Genomic DNA, 24,377 nt, shown 5'->3' on the forward strand with positions numbered 1-24,377 from the left:
AACTATTATTATTATCTCATTATTATTCTTTTCATCTCAAAACTATTATTTTTATTATTTTCAGGAAACAAGATTTGCGTGAGTTGAAGTTACTGCAGAAACAAGAGAACAAGCAGATCACAGACCTGCAGTACAAGAACCACTTGGCACTAGAGACCAAGGAGAGGAAGTTTGACCTAGACTCCACGGTGAGTCATTGTTCTTCTAAAAAATAATACATTCTGTAGGCTTATGACCTGTGCATGTTGACAATACTTTATGCGTATTATTTGCAAATGTTCATCATTGTGCTTAACTGTAGGCCCATATTGAAAACGTTTCATATGAAATTTGTGTCAACTCTTTGAGTGTTTGAAGCTGTGTTGATGGTGTGTAAAACATTAACACAGGAAATTACACTTACAAACTATTTCAGACATGTTGAAAATGTTGTCCATAAATTTTTGGTCTTATTGTCCATTAAATTTTTGGTCTTATTGTCCTTTAAATTTTTGTCTCTAATCGTGTGTTCTAAGTGGATGGTTGGCGGGTGCTCTGGTGTGGTTTGCTTCTTCTTTCCTATCAAACATGTATCTTCCTTATCTCCCCTTCTTCTTTTTTATGTTTGTTACTCTCTTGTAACACCTCTAATCTTCTGGCGCTCATATAACCTTATGCAGTTGCGAGTGCAGTAAAACCTCTTTAAAAAAAAAAATGTGTTCTCAACTATGTGACATGGTTCACTCATGTCAAGTATCCTTCACAGTGAGCAGTTTGGTGTGGTTTTTCTCCTTCCATTTCTGTTATGTATTTGTTTGGTCATGGTTTTTGTCTGTCGAATGGGATTGTATTATATTATATTTACTCAGTGGGCGGTATGAACGGGCCGCTGGTAGTTCCTACTTCTTTTCTTTCCTTGTATTGTTTCAGTTTGTCTGTCTTCCTTTTTCTCAGCATGAAATGACTGTTAATGCATTAATGTGCATTTCCGTACTCAAACTCAAACGCTAAGTCACCACACTTTTCAGCTCAACAGTACTCCCCCGACCAATTATTTAAAGCAGATGTCGTGTGTAGTTGACGGGTGCTCTAGTGTGGTTTTCTCCTTCTTTCCTATCAAACATCTGTCGTCCTTATCTCTCCTCCTTCTTTCTTGTGTTTGTTACTCTCTTGTACACCTCTAATATTCAGCACTTATATGTCATAATTGTGTTGCAGGTGCCGTAAAATCAAAGCCCATCTCAAAGTCAAAGGCTAACTCACCAAGGACTTTGAGATCAGCTACATTCCCTCGACCAGTGTATAAAGTAGATGTACTGAATTTCCCACATTTGCACTTTTCAGAACCTGAAGAAACACTTTGATCAGGATTTGGATGGGCTGACCAAACAGCAGAAGCAGCTTATTGAGAAGGCAGAACAGGCTCAACAGAATGACATGAAGAATGCAGCCAAGAGACTCAGAGGAGAGCAGGTAACTTAACTCTTAATCTCCATAGGGGATTTTTAATCACTATGCTGGAGCCCTCTATTGGTGCAAAACCTGAGAGTGTTTACATGTCATCAAATTGGTCTTTAAATCAAAATAAATGAACCTGTATGACAGTTTTTCATCTAATGAAAGAACTCCCGATAAGGGAAACCTATTTTGGGCTGTTCTTATTTAATATAATGTCGATCTCGTTGTAAAGAAATGTGACTGTGCTGTTGCCAGTGGATCACCAGCTTGATGGAGATAAGAAGTTACTTTATGTGCTCGCAACATCATTTGATATCAACAGGTCTTGGTGTATCTCTGATACATAAAAGAACACTGTATAATGGAGTGATTCAAGTTGTTTTTATGTAAGTTCATTATGATTCAGTTCTGTTTGCAGATATTATTTTCGAGAAGAAATCAGCATTTAAAGCTTAATTTACAGTGGTTTTTTGTGCCTGATTTTTTAATTAATGTTTAGAATAGTTCTTTATAGTTTTCACTATTGAGTAACATTGTATGGGTATGATTTTATTGATTAAAAGGAGAAGTGACTGACTTGGCTCTAGATGTCTATGGCTCTCTACCCTTTCAAACTCAGCTGAGTGGGTGGTTGGCGGGTGCTCTGGTGTGGTTTGCTTCTTATTTCCTATCAAACATCTATCGTCCTCATCTTTCGTTCTTCTTTTTTATGTTTGTTACTCTCTTGTAACACCTCTAATCTTCTGATGCTCATATGACCTTATGCAGTTGCGAGCGCCGTAAAACCTCTTCTAAAACTAAAACAAAAACTCAGCTGCAGAGCACATTGTTGTAAGCTTTGTCATTTGTTTTATTGATATCACTGGTACAGCTTCTTACAAATAAATTGTCAGTATGGTACAACTTCCTACAAATAAATGGTTAGTTAGAAAGAAGTATTTCTATTTTGTATGTAATAAAACTTTTCTGGCTCATTCTCCAGGAGAAAGAGCTGAAAATGTTCCGTGAGAAGCAGAGACAGGAGATGAAGCTTCTGAAGCAAGAGCTAGACTTGCTGCCCAGGGACAACAAAAAGGAAGCTGCTCAGAAGATCCGCGAGACACGCCAGATTGAGATGGAAGATAAGGTAGGTCAAGAACAGGGCACTTAGTAGGTGTCCCGGTTATTTTGTGAGGGCTCTCTTAAATAACCCCCAAGTGTTGATAGGGGCATTAAACGCATACACTGTATCTTTTTTATTTTATGAGGGTTGAATGATTTTTTCTTTTTTTTTCTTTTCTGTAAGAGGCCAGTTCCAATATGAATTGATGGTGTCCATCTGTTTAGATGAAAACCTTTGTTGAATTTATCCTCAAATGTTAACGAAAAAAGGTCAAATAAGGGGAATATCATTACTGTGGAAGTGGTGGGAGACGATAATTGTTAAGTACTAGGAGCAGGACTTAAAAGATAGGGGTGCTATTGAGAGTATATTAGACCTTACATGACAGACCTATTGCTAATATTGTCTCGCCATGTTTATTACAAAGAGATTTCAATTACATGTTAACACTTAGATTCTTTGTTGTGCTGGTAATACCCTTAATCTTTGATACTTATGTAACCTATTTTTGTTGCTAGTGCCGTAAAACTCTTAATAGACCAACAACAACAAAATCGCACCCAATGCTGTTATTTCTTTCCTTCCCTGCACCAGGAGCGTACGTTTATGGAGAACCAGGTGGAGCGCACAGAGAAGCACATGCGTCAACTGGCAGACCAGCACAGGCAGAAGATTGCCCTGCTAGAGAGCCAGTGTCTACAGCAGAAGCAACAAATGTTCAGAGGTGGGTGGTTGGCGGGTGCTCTTGTGTGGTTTACTCCTTCTTTCCCATCGGACTTCTGTCATCTTTATCTGTCCTCTTTCTTTTGTTTGTCTTTTCATCATCATCCACGGCCAGATCTGCGACAGACTTTGGCGATCATGGTTCTCCATTTTTGTATGTTACGTTCTGGTAAAATCTCTAATCTTCGGCGCTTATATGACCTATCTGTATTGCAACTACATAAAATTCCTAGTAAACAAAGTGTACAGAAGTTGGACTGAGGACATTCGGTCTGTATTTGCTGTAGACTTGTACTCTAATGCTCTTTGACATCTTCCTGGTTCACAATGGAACACATCGTTTGACTCAATTTGGAGTCCAATGAAGGGTAAAGGGGGAAAAGGTGCTGGTACACGCGACTAATGTGAGACTAGTGTTTTGTCCTTATTTTATTTTGTCCTTATGGTGTGCACACTTCGTAGCAAAATTTTTATAGAGAGCAAAGAGTGGTAGCTATGACAGTGCATGATCTAGGATATTATAATACTAATCCATGGTGCTTGCTGACCTGGTTATGTTTTCTCTTAAGTTTGTTAAGTTTGTGACTCTTGGCCCACTACTAGATTATACTAGATACTGTTGGAAGAGACCCAAAGTTTCTCCTGTTCCCCTCAGGTTTTCTGAAGTCTGTTTGCTGTCTGTTATGTAATAGTGAAGAGACAGGTGAAAGGAATGGCTGTATCTATAGCTGCAATATGTACAAAGGCTTAATGGTAACAACAAACGCAGAGTGTGAAGAATGCTTTGTTTTGTACTTTTGAGTGTAAAGTATCAAAATCCTCTTTGTACCCAAAGATGTTTGTAGCTCATGGTGTCTGTCTAAATGTGCTGGTGGACAAGATTTGATCATAATTTTGTGTTGCTTGGTCTGTTTCCTTCTGGAATTTTTCTTTCCTTTTTTTGTCTAAACTCCTGCAGATTGTACATTGATGATGATGTTGTTTTGGGGTGTTCCTGTTTTCGATAGCCTAATGAATGTCTGTGGGTGGTTGGCGGGTAGTCTCATGTGGTTTGTTACTTCTTTCCTATCAAACAGTCATCGTTCTTATCTCTCCCATCTTTTTTTGTGTTTGTTACTCTTTTGTAACGCCCCTAATCTTCGGCACTTTTGTGACCTGATTGTGTTGCAAGTGCCTTAAACACTTACTAAAACTCACTGAAACATTAATTGTGCTTATCTCTCCATCTTTTTTGTCTTTGTTACTCTTTTGTAATGCCTCTACTCTTTGGCACTAATGTGACCTGATTGTGTTGCAAGTGCCGTAAAACTCATACTAAAACTATAATGAATGTAATGCTCACCAGGTCGTGAGGCCAGCATGTGGGAGATGGAGAAGAGCCAGCTCCATGAACGCAACCAGCTCATCAAGACACAGCTCAAGGACCTCTTCTTCGTGAAGAGACATCAAATGCTCACCAGACACCAGAAGGTTCGTTTGAACAGAGTGCAGGCCTGCAAAACTTCCGGACAAATTTTGTCGGGAATTTCCCGAATCAGATGCGCTGCTCTCGACCTCCAGATAACAGTCTTGATTTCCCGATTTCTGAGCCGCGCTATACTATAATATTATTACAATTACTTGCGTGAAAATGACGTATGAAATCGACGATACGGGAGCTCGTGTGTTACTAAAATGTCCAGATTTGCCCCGCGTCCTTTACTGTTTGATGGTTCGGCTACATATAACGCTCAAGTAAATCTGGCAACCGAATTTACGCACTACGTTTACTCGATCCCTACTCTGTGTTGCCTCGTTGGACATAAGTACGGAGATCTTTTTATTGTTTGCGAGACTTGCTTTTGCAGACATATATTCATATATTTCAAAAATATGGGTTAGTTGAGTGTGACAGGAATATGACCTGGCACGCAGTGCGCCACGCTGATTTTCCCTATTTTGCACTTTCAAAAGTTGGCAGGCCTGAGAGTGCAAGAAATGAGTATGTATTTAATCCCTATGTGAGAGCTCCCATACATCAGAACTTATGTCAAACGTGAGCCAGGAGGCCATCTTTCCGTTCAATGTATGTCCTAAAATGCACCATATGGCATCTTATAATTGTTCAACAATACCTGTGAAAGAAATTTTGTTTGAAAAATAACAAAAGAATTGAAATCTCTGATAATAAAAATGTACAAATTACACAAATTTTCGGTTTTGAAAGGGACAGCAAAATGACTGAAACTGCTCACTGTCCTGAATAACAAAAATTGGGATAGTAAAAATTGAAAAAATCCTACCTCATGAATGGGTTAAGGGAATGTTGATGGATGTGAGGATCTAAAGTTACTTGGTCAAGGGATATTTTATGCTTTATGATTCATTCTCATATATTTTTTAGGGAAAACTCTTTGACTTTTGTGATGTGTTGTAGAGTTCAGCTCTTGTCACAAAACAAGAAATGGAGGTCACGTTTTTATCTTTGTAAAGAAATTTGTATTACAACGCCAGTAGGTTATTTATGAGGGAGAACCTCCAAGTTGTCCATCTCTGAAAGGGCCGAGCCAAATAAGAAATATGTGTTTTCCTGAGGACACAATGTCGGACCAAGCTAAGGCTTAAACCCTGAAACCAGCAGTCTCACGATTACGGGTACAGTAGCCTAATGATAATCACAGTCATAATAATAATAATAATAATAATGTAAAAGTCCAGTTATGCAAACGCAGGCTTATTCATTTCTAACTTTATTATGTTTGCACATTTTCAGGAGATGGACAACCTGAAGCGCTACAATCAGATGAAGGAGGACGAGATGGCATCCAGACACAGCAATGAGAAGCGACGCCTGCCCAAGATCCTGAAGAATGAAGCCAAGACCAGGGCCCAGATGTTCAAACAGAGCCTGAGACTGAGTACTGTGGGGAGCCCGGAGGACGACAAGGTCAAGATCAAACAGGTGAGCTCCTCCTTCAAGTTCTAGAGGTGACCCGCGTGTTTACGGTCATTAGCTGCCATTATACATTGTCATCCTTTGACCAGTCCATGCCTTGGTCCACGTTGTTCTTTGTTCGTCCTGGTCCTTTTGCCCCACATCTTACCTTTGAGTTTTTCCTTCTTCATGTGGCAGGACTGTACTCCAATCTCTATCTGTGTGCATTGCACCAGCTGGTGGGGATAGGTGCTTTGACGCAGTATGCTCGTGAACAGTATCTTGTTTGTAGGTGTGGTTGAACCAGCTCTAATGACCATCGGTTTAAGACAATCAGCTTATCCAAACAACCACTTCCCGCTCCTCCTCTCCCCCTCTCCCCCCAGTTGTTTTTTTCTTTATTATAATGACAATGTGCAAGAAGACCGCCTTTATAGAGATGATCACTCTTCTCTTCTATAGTGGGTGTTTTGTCTTTTGGTGCTTTTTTACGCCATATGGTTATCATGGTTAATATTTTCCATTGCTGTTGTCGGTCCTGATGAAGGAGGACAAGATGTCATCGACACACAGTGATTGAGAGAGGAGTGATGTCACTTTTTTAAAGTAACTGTCTTTTACTTCCTCTTGGGATGTTGTTGTGCGAATTTGACAAGAACAATAGCTTAGCTCCACCTTGCATCAATCCATTGTTTCATTCAGCTTGATAATGTTTGGTATATACTGAAGAGCAATGTTTGTTTTAGGTTTTAGTAAGAATTTTACTACACTTTTAACACAGTTAGGTCATATAAGTTAAAAAAATTAGAGGTGTTACAAGAGAGTAACAAAGAGAGATGATAGATGTTTGAAAGGAAAGAAGGAGAAAACCACACCAGAGCACCCTGTTTAATTATACGGGTTTTTCTTTTACATGTGAACTTTCAAGGAATATCTTCCATTGGAGCTGATGTTTTACCTGTAAAAATGACTCAATCAGCTTGTCTTTAATGCTACCTGACTGCGTAGCTGCTAGGCACTTTTGTCCTGCCTTGTATTTTATATCGTTGCATCTCTCCCACTTGTCTGGATCATCTTTAGGGGTTTAGGTTTTCTCTATTTCTGTTGGTACAGTCCATTAAGTGAGTCTGTTGCTGTTCTTGTTATTGTCGCGACAATGAACCTGATTTTCATGTAATTTTTCATTGCCATTTAATGTACCTATGTTAATTTCTCCGAAACTTGTTTGCAGTTTGAAGAGAGTGAGAAGAAACGAATGAAGTCGGAGCAGCTGCGCCAAGAAGAGAAACACAAGAAGCAGTTCAAGGCCCTGATGGACAAGAACGAGGCTGCTGTCAAGGAGCTGGAACAGTTACAGGTGAGGACTTTGGCTGCTTGACTAGTTCTCCCATGCCACTGTCTAGGTTTTGCTGACAGCTGTATTGGTATATCAATAGAGGTGTTTTTATGCCCTCGTCGGCACAAGTTAGAACCTTTAGAAGGCAGGCTTCAACCTTGCCTGTCAGGGCTGTATTGGTATCTTTGCCCTGTGCTGCCACTGGTGTATACTTAGGTGGGTGGGTGATGTTAGATAATTCTTCTGCTAGCATATGGGTGTGAGGCAGAAGTTGAAAATAAATGTGAAAACTGATGCACATTGCAGGTGATATAATTTCCATATTGTAGGATAATGTTGCGATTTCACGATTAGAGTTTATAGCGTCGATAATTTATTGTTGACAATTTTGTCGTTATTTTGGTTTATTTTTCACAAGGCTATTGTCCTCCCTATCCGTATTTTATTAAAGCTACTCTACTGTCTGTCCCTAATAATTCTACTTTTCTTGCTTCACTGTGAATGTATTTTTTCAACCTTTTATTTTACAAAATATTTTTGGACCTTTAGTAAAATAAATGGATGGGTCTCAAAATTTGATCTTTAAAGTTGACGGTTTTGATTTTCTTATTTCTTTTTTTTTGTGTAGGGCGAGAAACGCAAAATGCTCATGGAACAGGAGACCCAGAAGATCAAAGAGCTTGAAGAACAGTTTTCCGCAGACATGAATGAGTGGAAGGCTTTGTTGATTCCCCGCAAGCAGGTAAGTTGACTATGTATTCCCTTGAATGAGCTGCAGGTATTTTGTTCCTGTTTTTCATTCCGAGGATCAGTTACTAACTGACAGATATTATTTACTTTGCTTCGCACGAAAAGATGTACATCTTTTTTTGGGACTAGTTGTATCCTTTCACATCATATACTCGAAATGTGCAATTGTTTGGAGGGCTCCACTGGTAGGTTCTACTTCTTACCTGTATTACCTGTCCTTGGCAACAGCGTCATTGCACACCGGACAGGTTCATATGTGATCAGTTCCTCTCAGCACCAAAGCCTGCTAGGTGTCCATACTCTTTGTTCCAGTGGCTGTTGTAGAAGTGTTCCTCTTCTTTTCTGTCCCTTTGATGTTTCTGTTTGTCTGTGGTGCTTTTTGCATGTGCTAAGAGAATTTTGTGTATGGATGTGCTTCTCCTTACTAAGACAAACAAACAAATAGCCAGACAAACACATAAGCACTTGGAATCAATGTTATTCCTTTTCTCCCTGAAGTTTAGCATTTAAATACTGAACAGCCGCCTGTGTTGTATGGTTTTTCTTGTTAAGTTGGTGGTCATCTCTAGTGGACCGACTGTATTTGTAAGTCATATGTTGTCGCGCGCGCTCCCCCCCCGTGCAGTGCTACTGACTGAAGTGTCTTTAGGCAATTCCCAAAGTGGGGACATTAACTTGTCCTTGTGCACAATGGAATTGTAAATGGGCTGATACAACAATGTCATGCTCATAACTGTGCCTGAACTTCAACATGGAACTGCTGCTTTTTCTTTCCTTATCATTGCTACCGTCATTTTTCCTCTACATCTTTTGTATGTTTGTCACACTCTTGGGACCCGCTATTTCCGGGGTGCCTTGATAGTCAAAGCAGACTTTGTGCTGTTGAAGATAGAGAGGTGAGCAGAGTAAGTCTGATTCCCTGTAAGGACTTCTATGTTGACATCTACCCTTTGGTGCTGTGTCCATACAGATTTCATTGTGCACCTCAGATTTGATGAAATACCTTTTCTAAACTCATTTTATGGATTTCCACTTGTATTTGCCAGAAATCGGAAGCAAAATATCTAAACAGAACCAATCGATTTGTTAACGAAAATGTAAATATGTTTAGAGAAACATCAACGGGCCTTTGTTTTGATCTAGGTCATATCTCTTGTGACTATTTCCGAAAACAGGTTTCTTTTACCGGAGTTTCATTCATTAGATGAAGAACTTTCAAAAGACATTCACTTGTTTTGATTTAATGACAAATTCAGCAATGTACATGTCATTTTAGATTTTGTTCCAAAAGAGTGCCCTGGTACAGAGGGTTTTGCTCTCCTCTCGGATAAAAGCTGAAGAAAAGATCCAGAACTTGGAAGTGAATCATTGACTTTAATTAGATTTTTAGATTTCTGTAAATGGCATTTAGACGCTGACTGGAACATTTCAATTGTTAAAACCTCAAGAGAAATAAGTTAGGCTTCTAATATTTTGAAAGTTGAACTTATTTTTTTTTGTCTTGCAGGCTCTAGAGGAACAGTTCCAGCGAGAGACGGAGGAGCAACAGTCTTTTTACGCTGATGTTGTCTCTGCTGATATTCCTGGCCTTCCCAGCACCCGCCAACCACCCTCAAGTCAACGGGGCAAGCAGAAGGATGGTTCTCTCAGCTCGCGTCACTCAACGGTCATATGATCATCCCTTCCCCACTCTGCTCTCGTTTCGACTAGACATTTGACATCGGGCGGTTCGCACACTGAGCCAAGTCATAGTGAAGGCAGTATGCACTGTGAAATAAAATGAGAAGTGTGTGAATAGCAGGCTAAGGCTTGTGAGTTTTGGAATGAATGGTTTGTTACCATTCTTATCTTTTTTTTTCTGTCATGCACATAAGGAAGTGGTGCAGTTTACTTGTCGCTGTCAGATCGTATTGTTATCTGCGTGCCGGTTCGGAAACACTGACTTAGATACTGCACCTGCCTTAGTGTGTGTATACCTGTATGGTTGCATGATAATTTTTTTTTCAAAATTTTCATATGCCGGTTATGTGAGAGTTTCAGATTGGATCAGAAACTTGTCTGCCTCTTTTCATACTTCCTTTTAAAGATGAGTGTTTCAGCTCACTACATAGGGGTAGTGACACACCCTGAGGGGTGCTCTTTGATTTAATTGATGTGTGTAGTTTATAGACACTGTGAGTGGACTATACTCATGAATTGTTGACTGTACTTGTGGAAGGTTATATTTCTTTCTTTTTCTTTTGTCAGTTTCCTTTCTTTTTGTTATTTTCAATGGAACATCCTTCCCAATGAGTTGTGGCTATGGTCATATTGTATATTTTATGGCCTGTAAAAATCTACGCATATCTAAATCAAATTGTGTAATCATTTTTTTATGGCCATTCGTAAAGGAGGATGACAGTGCAGGTCTTATGTGAAACTCGGTGCCGAAGATTTCTTCTCTCGTGAAAAATATGCGAAGATGTAGTGGTGCGCTTTAAGGAATTTTGACAATGCATAATAGCTAAAAGTACTAACTTTGATGTAGATATTTAGAACTAACTGTAGTTAGCACAAATGGCTCGTAGTCATCAGTTTTGTAGTTGTCTAGAATTTGTAGAAGAAAAAATATCCAGTCCGAAAATAATCGACAAGGAAAGGGCCTGCTTTAGCAACAGTTAAAAGCAAAATGGTTTTAGTTTGGAATATTCCTCAACTACCAAGAGTTACAAATCTATTAAGTACGTACTAAAATCCCACTCTTGAAATGGTTGTAACAATTAAAAAGATAGGTTGTTCTAATTCAAAGGATATTATCCCTTTGGACAGTTGAAATTGCTCAATTTTAAGAAGATTTTAAAACTACTGGGATGGGGCATAAAAGTTAATTGAATTTTCTTTTTCTTAAAAAAAAAAATTATTTCTGTTTTCAATTAATTTGTGTTGTTAGTAGTCATTTTGCTGTGAAGAATATTTGTAGTTTCTTATTTTATTACCACTTGTCCAATTTTGTTGAAAGAAAAAAAGAACACTTTTCTACAACATGCCTTTAATCTGTGACTAATTTTGAACCAATAGTGATACACTTTGTCTCCAGACATGAAGCCATACTCGAACAGCCTCTTGGCCTTATGCTTATTAATGGGGGAATAGAAAAAAAGTTTAAAGTGAACATATTTTAAAAATTTAATGTTGGAGGCCAAGCAATTTCAGAATATTTTATGGTATATACTCAGTAATTACAAGTAAATGATTATTCTTTGTGTGGAATTGTATTGAATTCATACTTTTTGTTCCCATGTAAGAGAGGCTGGAAGGTTTCAGATGGTCATGGATTTACTTCATTAATGCTGAACTTTTCTGTTGCCTTTTAAACCTTCTATATTGTTCCATTGCATTCTCAGCTTCTCATTTGTACATCTGAATATTCACGTGCTTAGCTACTTTGAGTAAGCCTTGGAAATTTGATGTCATGCTTTTGTAAACAGTTTCTTACTTGTTTTATTATTTTGTTACGTTTACGTTCTTTATTTTTCAAATTGTCTTTCACCATGTATTTATTTCACCTGGTAGATACCTTGAGGATGTATGGCACTTGCAAACAACCTGTATCTGATAATCAAATTTGTCACTGTGCACATGCACATCACAAACATTCTCTGAGGCTGCACATGTGGAATTTTGCCCCAGGAGGTCATTTCGTCAAGGCTGTGCACTCAATGGTAATTTCTGCAAAATGTCTCTTATTTTTGTTTTTGTAGTATATCTGTACACACATGAAGTTGTTGTGAACAATAGGTGTGGTCTGTCTCCAATGGTGATTTTTGACTAAAAGACTGAGTTTGTATGTATTTTCAAGTACAGTTCTCATTCATCGACGTAGATATCACAGGGATATTGGGTGCTATGCTGTCTGCCAGCCTGTAAGTACAGAGTATAAAAAAAAAGATCGCCAGAGTGATTTTCTGTGGTGTCTGTATAAGTGTGTATTGTGAGCTCGTGTTTTTTCTACACCTGAAACAACTGTGTTTAAATATGTGCTGTCCACGTTGTGTCCACTGACCCATCTATCCTCACTGTTTTGGTGCATGACCTCATTGTTCTTTGCTTATTTTTAAGACATGTAGATTTTGTACTTAAAAGACTTGGTCAAATTCCGTGTATATAACCTAGATCCTGCTGTTCTTCTTGCCTAAGGTCTGTCTAGACTTTTGCCCCTGACTGAGACATGCGGAGCACAGACACCTTGGTTTATAACAGGTTGACAGTAAACAAGCCATTGCTGGGATGCGTTTGTCCGTGAACGTGATTTAGTTTGCAGTCTTTAGATGCTTTATGGAGATATGTTGAGGCAGGAGGACAAGGGGGGATGTAGAGGGAGAGCAAGAACGAAGGGGATGATGTCAGAAGTGAAGTTTATGGATTCTTTGGCACAGCATTTTATCTCCCTGCAACTAAAAATCGTGTTTTGTAAATGTTGCCTCTAACATATGAGAAAGAAAATCATGAGTATTCTTATTTTGTGTATAAATTATGGTTGCCTTATAAAGTCTCTCTATGTTGACTCCTTAGTGTTGATTTTACTAAAGTTCTGATTGCCCCAAAGAAGTTGGAACGTGTCCTCCCTCTGCACTCCTATTGTCCTCTCTCAGTGCTCTCATCCAGTCACACTGGTGCTGCACAACACCTGTGGTTACTCCTTAAACCCATGTTGCCTACCACTGGGACATTTGCTGAGATTAGGAACCAAGGGACATTGCCAGTTGGCTGCCACCTACGATAGTTGGTGTGCGCTATGGCGTTACTGGATGTAGAGTTGTGTTCTGTGCCCACTGGGGTGGGATTTGTTGGAGACTTTTACTGTGCTCGTAGAACACTAACACCACTCAAGCTGGAGTCTCATGTATATATAGATGTGGCTATCTCCTAGCTTCTAGCTGTCCACATTCCACTACTTGATGATGTTTTTCCCTCTCCAACACCAGCACTCACTTCGGTGTTGAGATTCATGATGACTGAGACTTGCCAGGCAATGTGATTGAATGGACTACGTTTGATATGTTCTGGTATTGATCAGGGTGTCGGAATTGATTTGTACTTTTACTACTGCTCTGATCCGATTTTCCTGTCCGATAGAAGAAGTACAGAGAGTGAATGTTTTGGGCCAGAGCCAGCACACCCGTGCTCTCAGTCTTACCGCTGTGTGTGGGATGAGGACTTGAGCTGATGTCTGAATAGCGCAAAGGCTGTGTCGGGGACAAGGCGGAGGGCTGCAGCTGTACGTGTTCCCATGAGACTCTTTTCACCATCAGTGCGTTACATCCTGGCCAGTTTGCCTCGTTTCCTATTGATTCTTGTAAAGTTTGGGCTTGCTGTAGCAAGTTGTAGCAGGAGCTGTAGTGCTGGTTCCCAGTTTCCTTGTTGGTTTTGTCCAGTTAGCAGTATACCCAGTGTCCAGGTTTCTAATTGTTTATGCAAACTTGTATATAACTTTATTGATTTCTGCATGTTCTGAATGTTACAAGTATTGCCCTTTTGCGTTTTGTCTCAATACTTAATTCTAAGGAGTATTAATCACTGGTAAATATTCTTGCGTGCAGTGAGCCCCACCACAGATTCAGTGCGGTGTGTAGTTTATCCAGAGCACATGCTTTGTGTGTGACTGCGAATATTGATCTCCTTTTTAAAATAAATGAAATTTCATTCACCATGTCTTGGGAAATGACTAGATCAACCTCAATTTTTGTGGTTTCTGAGGTTTTCAATCCCTTGAGTTTTTTTTAACAAGTTTTACTTCAATTTGGGAATGTGGCATAAACAATGTTCATGGTAACACATATTTTGTGAATGTGCCATGCTTCTGAAAATTTACATTAAGAGTAGTAAGACTCCTCCATTACGCCCCTTCCTATCCTTTAGTGTAGAACTTTGCAAGGAGAAATTTGCCAATGGGAACGCTTGCTCAAGATAGAGTAATTAAGATGACAGTGTGTAGGTTTTACTTTGTGATGACGAGGCACTTGACCTGTTTGCGGATCTGCTGGCTCAGACTAAGGCTAGGCACTAAGTGTGTCCTGTACAGTTTTCCTTTTCTTATGGAACTGGATAGCAATAGTACTTAGTATGAGAGTTCTCTCTTTTCTTCCCTTCTTTAATGCTGGCGACACTTCACTGTACACAACTTGTATAGTTTACACCATTTCGGTATATCATAGATTTCATTTACTCCTACTCCTAAATTTGGTTGGCAAGAATACTCGTGTAGAGTTTATGAAATATAGCCAGAGTTATGGATGTCATTTTGTGAATGGATTTGTTTGCAAGTATACGTCATTTGTATTACGATTGAAGAACTTTGGAATAATGTATGAGGGGCCGCGTCACTTAGAAATTCTTACTGGCACAGCACCAGGCCAATCTGTTACAGGGTCACTGTAGAAAGTAGCTGTCACACTGTACATATTGCACTGTTTTACAGCTTCCATTTGGCTGGCTCAGTGATGAGCTGTCCCCTTAAGTTCCTTGCTTTTGCCCCCCCCCTGACCTACGTCTGAATTACTTTTTAGTAATTTGATGTACCCCTTTCTTTTCATGAATTATGAGTGGATCTCCATAATAATGATTGCTTTTTGTGAACCATTCAATTTTCAAAGATGTTGGGGGAGGGGGGGGGTGTCAAACATACTAGAACCGATGACTATCACCAAGCTTAATACAACTTGTTTGTAAAATTGAGGAAAGGAAATAAGGCTAAATAAAGAATAATAGCAAACAGTGTCTGATATTGAAATATCAGTGGGTGCCACATCATCCCATCTTTTAATACTTTTATTAAAGTTGTGAAACAACATTTTTTTTGCAACAATTTTACTGTTCTCAAAATACCGGTGAAGTTTCTTGGTGATCCATAATAAGGACCAGTTATTGACTGAGTGGGTTCCTGTACCACATGCTGTTGTCCAGCCAGTATTCCAAGCTTCAATCAGGTAATTTGAGGCAACTGCATCATGAGTAACTGTAGGAGCTTAAGGGGTACAGTGTATGCTGTAAATGCCAGATGCCGACAGGTGCTCAGTCTCTTTCCTTTTTAAAAAAAATGATAAACGATATGTAGCATTGTTATAATCCGACAAGTAATCTCATAACAAACAAAATTAACTCTCTCTCTTTTTTGGAATTTTGGGATCTCCCATATTTTTTAGATTTAGAAGTAAGAAAATGAAGTTTGCGTTAAAGATGCCTTTTTTTTTTGGCGGATTTCCTGGACAGACGCACCTCACATTAACGGAGGATAAGATAGTGTTGCTCCTACCCACATAATGTAAATCAGTTTATTTCTACTGTAAAATTCCCTTTGCCACATTCAGATCAGTATGTTATGTTTTCTCTAAAATTGCTGAAATTATACAAATTTATATCAAAACTTGTTAATGTCTTGTACTTGGACAATAAAGCTATTTATTTTGAAACCACAACTTTTTTGGTCTCATTTGTTGTTACTTTTTAATATCATTTTATGGGGTCGTTGCCTCGAAAATGTATAAAAAGGATGTTTGTTAAGGTTGACCACCTCTATTTGTGGGTGGTTGGTGGATGCTTTGGTGTGTTACACCCCTTCTTATCTATCAAACTTCTTTCTATTATCCTTTTCTATCCTTCTTTATTGTATTTGTTGCTCTCCTGTAACATATCTACTCTTTGCCACTTTTATGACTTTTTTTTTTTTTTTTTTCCCCGTGTCCTGATTTTGGTGCCCGTTTTTGTTGGTTACGTAAAAAGAAAGTAATGGTGCAGATTGTTATATGAAAGGGGAATTGTTGAGTCGGTAATGATGATGATGATGATGATAATGCTGATGATGATGATGATGTTGTTGGCGATGGTGACGGTAATGGTAATTGTGATAGTGAGCATGAGGATGATTATTTATGTTGGCGATGATGATGTTCCGATGTAGGAAATGACATGCGTGTTAGTCTTAGTGTTAAGTTTGTTTGTGCTTACTCTAGATCCCCGCCAGGCTGTCCTGGGGGGCAGGACACAACCCTCATTCCCAACTCCTCGCATAGAGTGACCAAAAATTTGGAAATAATTCGTCATCTTCATCCCTAGCATTTAATAAAAGTAGGCCGAAAAATCACATGGGGGCCGCTTCTAAGTGATGACATTGTTAGTGTGTTGGAAGAGGCTAGCCGTACTTAATGACGGCTAGACTGTACTTAAGTACGGCTAGACTTACAGTCTAGCCGTACTTATTCTTAATATGATGGCTAGACTGACCATTTACAAAAAATAGGCCTACTGAATTGTAAATATACATTTTTAGTGTGCAGTACCTAAAGTATTTGTATTTGAGACAAAACCAGGTTCCTTAATGACTGTGCATGTATTTTAAACCTCCTGTTTTCTAATGTAAATAGGGCCTAAGATAAGTACGGCTAGACTGGCAGTCTAGCCGTACTTAAGTACGGCTAGACAAGAAGTCTAGCCGTACTTAAGTACGGGTAGACAGCCAGGCTAGCCGTACTTACGGACGGGTAGACTGTCAGTCTAGCCGTACTTAATATTGATGGCTGAATTGTAAATGAAAATTTTAGTTTGCAATGCCTAAAGTATTTGTATTTCAGACAAAACCAAAAGGTGCCTTACTGACTTGCATGTATTTGAACCTGAATAATAACTAGATCTAGATCTCATGAGACCTGTGTACTTAACAGGATTGAGTCGATTGGGCCAAACCTAGATCTAAGTACGGCTAGCCACTTCGTAGTGTGTTTGTTACCCTACGTCTATGCTATCACATTTTCAAAACAGTGAAAGGAATGTGGCCAATAATCTTCGTAAAAATTAACTTTCATAGTCAAAGCAGACTAACTTGTGTGCTTACAGGTTATCGTTATCGTCGTTCGCAACCGGTCCCGAGGCACTTCTGTGGTCGTCGGAGCATGTCAAAAGCCTGAAAAACCATGCCTAGACGACCAGAGAATTACAGGATTGCCTCTTCCTAAAGAGTGATCAGCAAATTCACCACAAGTATATATCAATACATTAATGCACACAAAAAGCAACACGCAGTACTGGAGGACCGGAAGCGAAGTTGCCACTTTTATGACCTAATTGCGCTGCAAGAGCTGTAAAGTGCTTACTAAAACAGAACAACTCTAATCTTTTAGACTTATATGACCTAAATTGTATTGCAAGGGCTGTATAAAACTACAGATAGCTCCTAATCGTTTATCGTACTTGATGTGAGCGCCATAAAACTCTTACTAAACTACTTACTAACTAAACATCACCATTTGAATCCTGATACATGTAATACATTATGTAAAATAACTTCTTAATACTCTTACCGATTTTAGACCACCAAGGGATCTTTAACTTGCGCAACTTGCACACGGGCCCTCCGAGATTTTTCGTCCTTGTCCGAGAAGGCTAGGTGTATATCTTTCCTACCAGAAGATCAGGTGTGTGGCTGAAAGACAACAGTAAGAAGAAGCGAAGGAGTAGCAGTAGTAGAAAGGCTGCAGAAAGAATCAGGAGCCCAGAGGAAGGGGCAAAGGAGCAGAAAGAGGAGACGAAAACAGACGACAGAACATTGCTAGAGAGCAGGAAATGAGATGAAAGGAGACAAATTTAGAGAAGAAAATTTTCGGTCGCTACCCGGATTCGAACCCGGAACCTTTGAATGAGAGGCCAACACCTTAACCTCTTGGCCTCATTACTCTCTTGTAACACTACACCTCTAATCTTCGGCACTTATTCTTATATGACCGTATCGTGTTGCAAGTGCCGTAAAACACTTACTAAAACTGAAAAACACCATCGTCATCTTCGCCTCCATCATCACTTGAACCGTTGATCGGAGGAACAAAAAAAGTAAATAAATAAATAAATGTACAGTTTCCAAGGAAACTCACGCTTTGGAACTCACCAAACTTTGGCAACCATTGTCTCGATAATTTTACCCCCCCCCCCTTTTTCCATTAGGGACATCTCAATTTGTATTTCAAATATAATATTCATTTATTATATGGTGCACAATAGAGCTTTTTATCACCCCGAGCAATAAATAAATTTTAAAAAAATTTATACATTTTTTAAATTTTATTTTTTTATTAAAAATTTTTTTTATTTTATTTTATTTTAAAAAATATAATGTATAGATTGATTTTGATATAAAAATAATTGGTTCTGTAGAGACTGAAACCGAATGCAATGAAAATCGATGATGAAACTTTCACAAAACTCAGCTTTGGAACAAACAACAGGAAGACATTATATAAGACGTAACAGATAAAAACGTTTTTCGCGTATCTTTTAACAATTCTGCATAAGTATCATTTGAATTTGAAACATTTCATACTTACTGTTCAAAAGGATTTGTCCTTTTCTGTGAAAAATATTATACAATAAAACCAGATTTTCCACGCAAGACAAACCCTGCTGAATAAAATAAAATGTGGAAAAATACAACACTCTTGCCACTTAAAACGACATGAAACCATTGTGAAACAGGTGTTTGAAGTTGAAGGAAGGATGTGGGGAGGGGAGCCAGGGGAAGACAAAGAGTAACATGTTTAGGCAACATAAAAACACGGACTAGCCATAAAACTCTTACTAAACTACTTGCTAACTAAACCAAAGATAGTACATAACAAGATGGGCCACTTCTCTCTTTGAGCCAATTAAAAAAGTTTCATCATCGATTTTTTGGCTAAGTGGCCCATCTTGTTATTTACTATCTTTGACTAAACATCACCATTTGAATCCTGAGAATACATCATATACAACAACTTCCTTATTTAGTCACTCCATGGGAGGAGTTAAGGAGGAGGATGGAGACCTTTTGGACAGCCAGGAGGGTTGGAGAGGGTTGGGCTGGTGAATGTGTGCGGTATAGCAGAATGTGCAAAGGAAGCTCGTGACCGTGAATGATGGAGGGTCATTATACGTCAACCTCTGAGTCAGAGATGATACTCCAGATACAGGTGTAGGTACCGTCAGACCTCGGTATATCGCTAGGCTACCCTTGGGACGAGAACGAAGTTGGCACAACAGCGGGGCTGGATGTTCATCGGGGTTTCTCTGTTGTAGGATATTATAGCTCCGGCTGCCCAACGTCAAGGAACATGATTCTGCTGCGCGGTTGTGTTTGAAAAGTGTCTTTTTGTTGATGATCAACATGTACTCAGAGCCCAGAGTCTTTTCTCTTTTTAGCGGGAGAAAGATTGTCGGGTAGCCAACTGGAGGGCGTTGTGCGCCATGCGCAGTATAGGCAAATTTCTATTAGTTAAATAAGGACCGTACAACTCAGACAGTTGGCGAATAGCGGTTGGCAGTGTGAAAGTCAAAGAGACTATGTATAGAACTGGCGGTAGGCGGGGCTGGCGGTTTAACGGTGAGTGTGTGTGTGTGTGTGTGTGTGTGTGTGTGTGTGTGTGTGTGTGTGTGTGTGTGTTGTGTGTGTGTGGGGGGGGGGGAGGGGGTTAATGGTTATAATGGTTGATGAGGGTTAACTGCAGTTGTCCCCCCCAAAAAAACAACAAAACAACAAAACAAAACAAAAAAACAAACAAACAACCAACCCAACAACAACGACATAATAATAAAAACAAAGCAAACAGTTTATCAAAATTTGTTCCGTGACTGTAAAATATGAAAATCTAAATCCAAAGCAGGAACCGGCATTAAATGATACGGTAAAAGAAAATTACAAGCAATAAACCCAAGTGTCTGGCATGTAAACGCGTGTCTCCAATAAATGCATTTTATAGAGCTTAATGAGTTAAAGGAATGTGAATCTTAAGTCCTCTGGCATGGGGAATAATGGACTTCACATACAATTTGGTAAAAGCCAAGTTAAGGTATCAGTAGACAGTATTTTTGAAATAATTAGAAAAGGTATGAATAACAAATACAATACAATGCATATCAATAAGCCCTCTCTAGTGGGCTATTCCTTCGAAACATTCAATGAAATAAGAATTCTCAAAAAAAGGCTGGAGAAATGGAGAACTTCTTTCAGCTTGATTGCAGTGTAATGTCCAAACATTCAGTCAGTTTTGCTTTCAAACAATTTTGTTTGTCAGAGTCCCAATATTTTCAATGCCAACTTCCACAACATCTCCTCTCTGAAACGAGACAAAGTGCATTGATGTTTTCATTATTTGCTTTCAAATAGATCTATACACATACGGCTATTACATTCTATAGTGCGGCTAAAATTCGTGGCGTAATTTATAGTCAAATATTTCCTAAACTATCGAACATCAACTCTCCAGCACTTGCACAATGACTCGTATCAATTTGTCTTATCAGATCAATACTGTTGTAAACACCTGTTAGCTGTATTCTAGAAAATTCCTAAATACTAAGCTGAATTAAAAATTCAAAGTGGTTGATTTCTACAGAATTAAGAACGTAAACAATTTATAGATAGCGAGAAGAACTAGCGTCAGCAAGGGTAAATCTAATTAATCACGACTGTAAATCTATTTAACCGAAGTAGCCATAATGAGAGAGAGAGAGAGAGAGAGAGAGAGAGAGAGAGAGAGAGAGAGAGAGAGAGAGAGAGAAAGAGAGAGAGAGAGAGAGAGAGAGAGAGAGAGAGAGAGAGAGAGAGAGAGAGAGAGAGAGAGAGAGAGAGAGAGAAAGGCGGGGGGGGGGGGGGGTCCACAGTTTGAGTGAAGGCCAACAACCTCTCTATATGCTGAAGGCAATAATAGTGTAGCCAAAGATGTGACCAAGACAGTTTACAATGTGACAAGACGAGGCCTAAAATGGAATCATTAGTGGAGGAGGTTAGGAGAGGAAGGCCAAGATCCATCTGGGCACGAGATCTGAAGGCAGATCCCAGGCATGTGCGACGTTGCTGGTTCGAGGTTGAGAAGATAGTCAAGAAAACAAAAAGAGACAGGAGGAAGCTCTTTTTATCAACCTACTCGTATACCCAAAACCAGTGTCTAAGAGGCAGATGATGGTATCACAGAAGTGTTCAGTGGTAGACCAAAACTCGCTGGGTAGACATGGCCTACACACTTCTGCAGCATGTGGGGGAGCCTGTGTTCATAATGAAGGCACATACAGGCCTGTCCAGTAGGCTATTGCAGACACGTGAGTCAGTACTCACTTCCTCCTCAAAAGAGATCTAACACTGCGCACAACTAGCCATCATTCTGTTCCGTGAAATTAAGGCCTTTGGTTAGATCTACGTAAAGTTGTAACAGAGATTGCATCATGGCGGGGTATAAGGAACGAAAAGGCTTAGAAAAACGGCTGGTCCTAGCAGAGGTGGATAAAAAAAAAACTTTAAAAAGACCTGTTCTGCAAATCTAAGTAGGCTTTTCTAAGGGACTATGAACCATGCACGTTGGCGTGGCGCATGGGGTATTATTCCTGTTTTATTTTGACATAATTGTCCTGTTTCTTCCTTTACATAAACAGCAATTCGTGCAAAATGAAACGATTGCTGCATCATTCCTATTTTGCTATGTGCATGCCAGACTGTGAGTGTAAAAATAGAGCATGCTACACTGTACATACATCTTTAAAATGCTATTTGCTATTGATATTTATTTTTGTACTACCTTGAGGAACTCTGGAGGCTTGCGGGAAAAGCCAACACCAGGAGGGGTGCCAGTTAGGATTGTGTCCCCTGGTTTCAGAGTGAAAAATCTGTGCAGAAAGAAGCAGTTTGAGATGCAAATGATGTTTTGCAGCCATCACTTATACCAATATATAGGTCTTATAATAGAAAGGAAGTACACTATCAGTTCATCAACTAAAATCAAAAGTTGTCAATGGCAACGAAGTCGGAAGATTCAGCATTCAGAGCATCAAACACAACTAAAATTTTAAAAATTCTTGAGTACTTACAGTCAAGATTCAGAATTTCACATTGAAAAGGAACATGTACATACTTTTTCATTGTCATTTGAATCAATTAATCAAAACTATAATTACCAAAGAAAAAAGATTTACCTTGAATAAGGCATTAAAAGTTATACATGTACAATGAGCATTCAAATCCTACCAGAACAAGCAAGGATATCCAGACAATTTGTGCCAAAAGTGCATGTTCTTTTTTATAAAGGATTTGAACATACATCATGGTTTCTGTTTTCCTGGGTTTATAGCCAATTCTGTATAGATGCTGAGACCCATAAGATTTTCCATGGTGAAATAAAGATGTACATGGCAACATACTAACCTGGAAAGAAAAGCGATTAGCTCTTCTGTCTTAAATACTAGCTGCTTTGTATTACTGTCCTGCTTTGTAACACCGTTGACTCGGGTCCACACTTTTAAATTGTGTGGATCTGAAAAGACCAGAGAGAGAATTTTATAAACACCTGTTCTACGTTCTTGCATTAATCAAAACATGTGCAATGGACAGACAAAGGTACCACGGGATTCAAACTGCTAAAAAAGCGGTATATTTATGAGAACGAAAATGTTGATATGTAGGGGAAAAACACACTAAGTCGGAAGAGAAAAACAGTTCTAGGTTAAAAACTGACGCAGTCCCCCAGAGAGTGATTTAAAGATATGTATATATGTACAAATAAAAAGGGGGGAAAAACAACAAACTCATAAATACTTTTAATTAAAACTGAGCCTTTATTTATATATGGACATACAAAATAAATAGGCTACCTTTCAGAAACACTGTCCCAAAACAAAGATAAATATGCCTTTGGTCATTGGAAGCATTTTTGTATTGTTGATGCTATGGTTACTGTCGTGTGTTTGGGGTACCGGTACCCAAAGTTGTATGTGAATTGAACGGTATCCTATTCATTTTCAAACTTACCACAACCCTTTCAGCTTCATGTGGTGGTTAGTGTAATATTCTAATAAGTAAATACAATAAGCAATATTGATGATAAAAAACACAAACCTTCCAAATCTTCTTTCATGACAATGGCAGGTCCTAGAGGGCAGAAGCCATCCATGCTTTTCCCAATCAGGCCGTTTTTGTACTTTATTTGCCAGTCTCTGGCACTGACGTCATCAGCGATAGTATACCCAAATACATACTGCATTGCTTCCTCTTTCTGAAAAAAAAGGACAAACAAAAGAGACATAGGCTACCATCTGTGTTTGAAATATAATCATGCTTTTGTTATAAAACTTTATATATAGTGCAAGAAAACCCAAGGAAAAGGCAAGGTGTGGGAAGGATGGGGAGGGATGCAAAGTGCAGCAAGCTCAGGTGAAACTCTAGTGGGCCTAGTATGAAACGGGACTGGCAGCAGGGCCATAGTTTGAAACAAAGAGTTCTAGCCAGAATAAAAATAACAAAAGTCATCACTTAATCACAAGTAAATTAATAATTGTCAACAACATAGAATCATCTCCAAATTAAAACTTGAGAAGTCAGGTAGCAATAGCACCAAAAAAAAGTCTACATAAAGCAACGACTTATAGTAAGCATATAAAAAAGAAAACGGCACTTGACAATTCATTAAGGTGGCAAGTCTCTATGCTAGTTTTCTATGCCACAGTTTAGTGCAAAACGATTTCAAATTCAGTATACGTCTGATAAATAAAAGCTCACCGAAATGTTCTTCCCTTCTTTTCCAATCACAATAGCCAGTTCCACTTCCCAATCAAGTTCCTTCACATGTGAGAAAAAAAGGGGGAAAAAAAGACTTACAATAGTACATATTTTCAGACAAATATAATTTTTTTGTATATCATTCTGTCCGGTTCAAACTGGCGTAAGAGCATGAACACAAAAGCTGTAGCCCTATATTCGGTAATCAGTTATTGGATAGCCTCTTCCCCGTTGTTCTTTGGTGTTCTATTCGCCTCCTACTTCCCTGGGTTACCTTACCTGGGCAAGGACCGCCCAGTGAGGACATAGAGGGATTTTTTTAACGAGGACAGAAGCACCTACCTCGTTCAGCAGTCAGTGCCCAAAGCAAAACCACCCCATCCCCTTTCCCTCTCCCCTTTTCCACCCTCACCCCAGCCAGACTCTAATTTCTATAATTTCAGCATTTTGATACAGTTCCCCAATCAGCTTAAAATAAAGTTCTGAGAAGTGAGAAGTGCAATGAAGAAAAAGAAGAACCTTTGAATGTGATCGAAAATTGTTGTGTGCTAACTTCCTTTTCAATGTGTGTGTG

General features: G+C 39.0%; 2 protein-coding genes across 2 annotated transcripts in view; one reads left to right on the top strand and one right to left on the bottom strand.

The window, feature by feature from the left end:
* The window catches only part of LOC101858314 (STE20-like serine/threonine-protein kinase), an 81,033-nt gene extending 65,317 nt beyond the window's left edge, over positions 1 to 15,716 (top strand). Inside the window, exons 13-21 of the mRNA XM_005089008.3 lie at positions 65 to 188; positions 1,324 to 1,452; positions 2,420 to 2,563; positions 3,134 to 3,263; positions 4,608 to 4,732; positions 6,015 to 6,203; positions 7,408 to 7,533; positions 8,141 to 8,254; positions 9,770 to 15,716. Coding sequence (XP_005089065.1) covers positions 65 to 188; positions 1,324 to 1,452; positions 2,420 to 2,563; positions 3,134 to 3,263; positions 4,608 to 4,732; positions 6,015 to 6,203; positions 7,408 to 7,533; positions 8,141 to 8,254; positions 9,770 to 9,937 — 1,249 coding nt within the window. The 3' untranslated portion in view covers positions 9,938 to 15,716. The remainder of the gene's footprint in view (positions 1 to 64; positions 189 to 1,323; positions 1,453 to 2,419; positions 2,564 to 3,133; positions 3,264 to 4,607; positions 4,733 to 6,014; positions 6,204 to 7,407; positions 7,534 to 8,140; positions 8,255 to 9,769) is intronic.
* A 4,149-nt stretch (positions 15,717 to 19,865) lies between these two features.
* LOC101858531 (fumarylacetoacetate hydrolase domain-containing protein 2) overlaps positions 19,866 to 24,377 on the bottom strand; it is a 6,911-nt gene continuing 2,399 nt past the window's right edge. The window contains exons 3-7 of the mRNA XM_005089009.3: positions 23,804 to 23,863; positions 23,144 to 23,300; positions 22,454 to 22,562; positions 21,831 to 21,918; positions 19,866 to 20,375 (exon numbers count right to left, since the gene is read on the bottom strand). Of these exons, the coding sequence (XP_005089066.1) occupies positions 20,313 to 20,375; positions 21,831 to 21,918; positions 22,454 to 22,562; positions 23,144 to 23,300; positions 23,804 to 23,863 (477 nt within the window). The 3' untranslated portion in view covers positions 19,866 to 20,312. The remainder of the gene's footprint in view (positions 20,376 to 21,830; positions 21,919 to 22,453; positions 22,563 to 23,143; positions 23,301 to 23,803; positions 23,864 to 24,377) is intronic.

The sequence above is a fragment of the Aplysia californica genome, unplaced genomic scaffold, assembly GCF_000002075.1.
Source record: "Aplysia californica isolate F4 #8 unplaced genomic scaffold, AplCal3.0 scaffold00002, whole genome shotgun sequence".
NCBI classification, from domain to species: Eukaryota; Metazoa; Mollusca; class Gastropoda; order Aplysiida; family Aplysiidae; genus Aplysia; species Aplysia californica.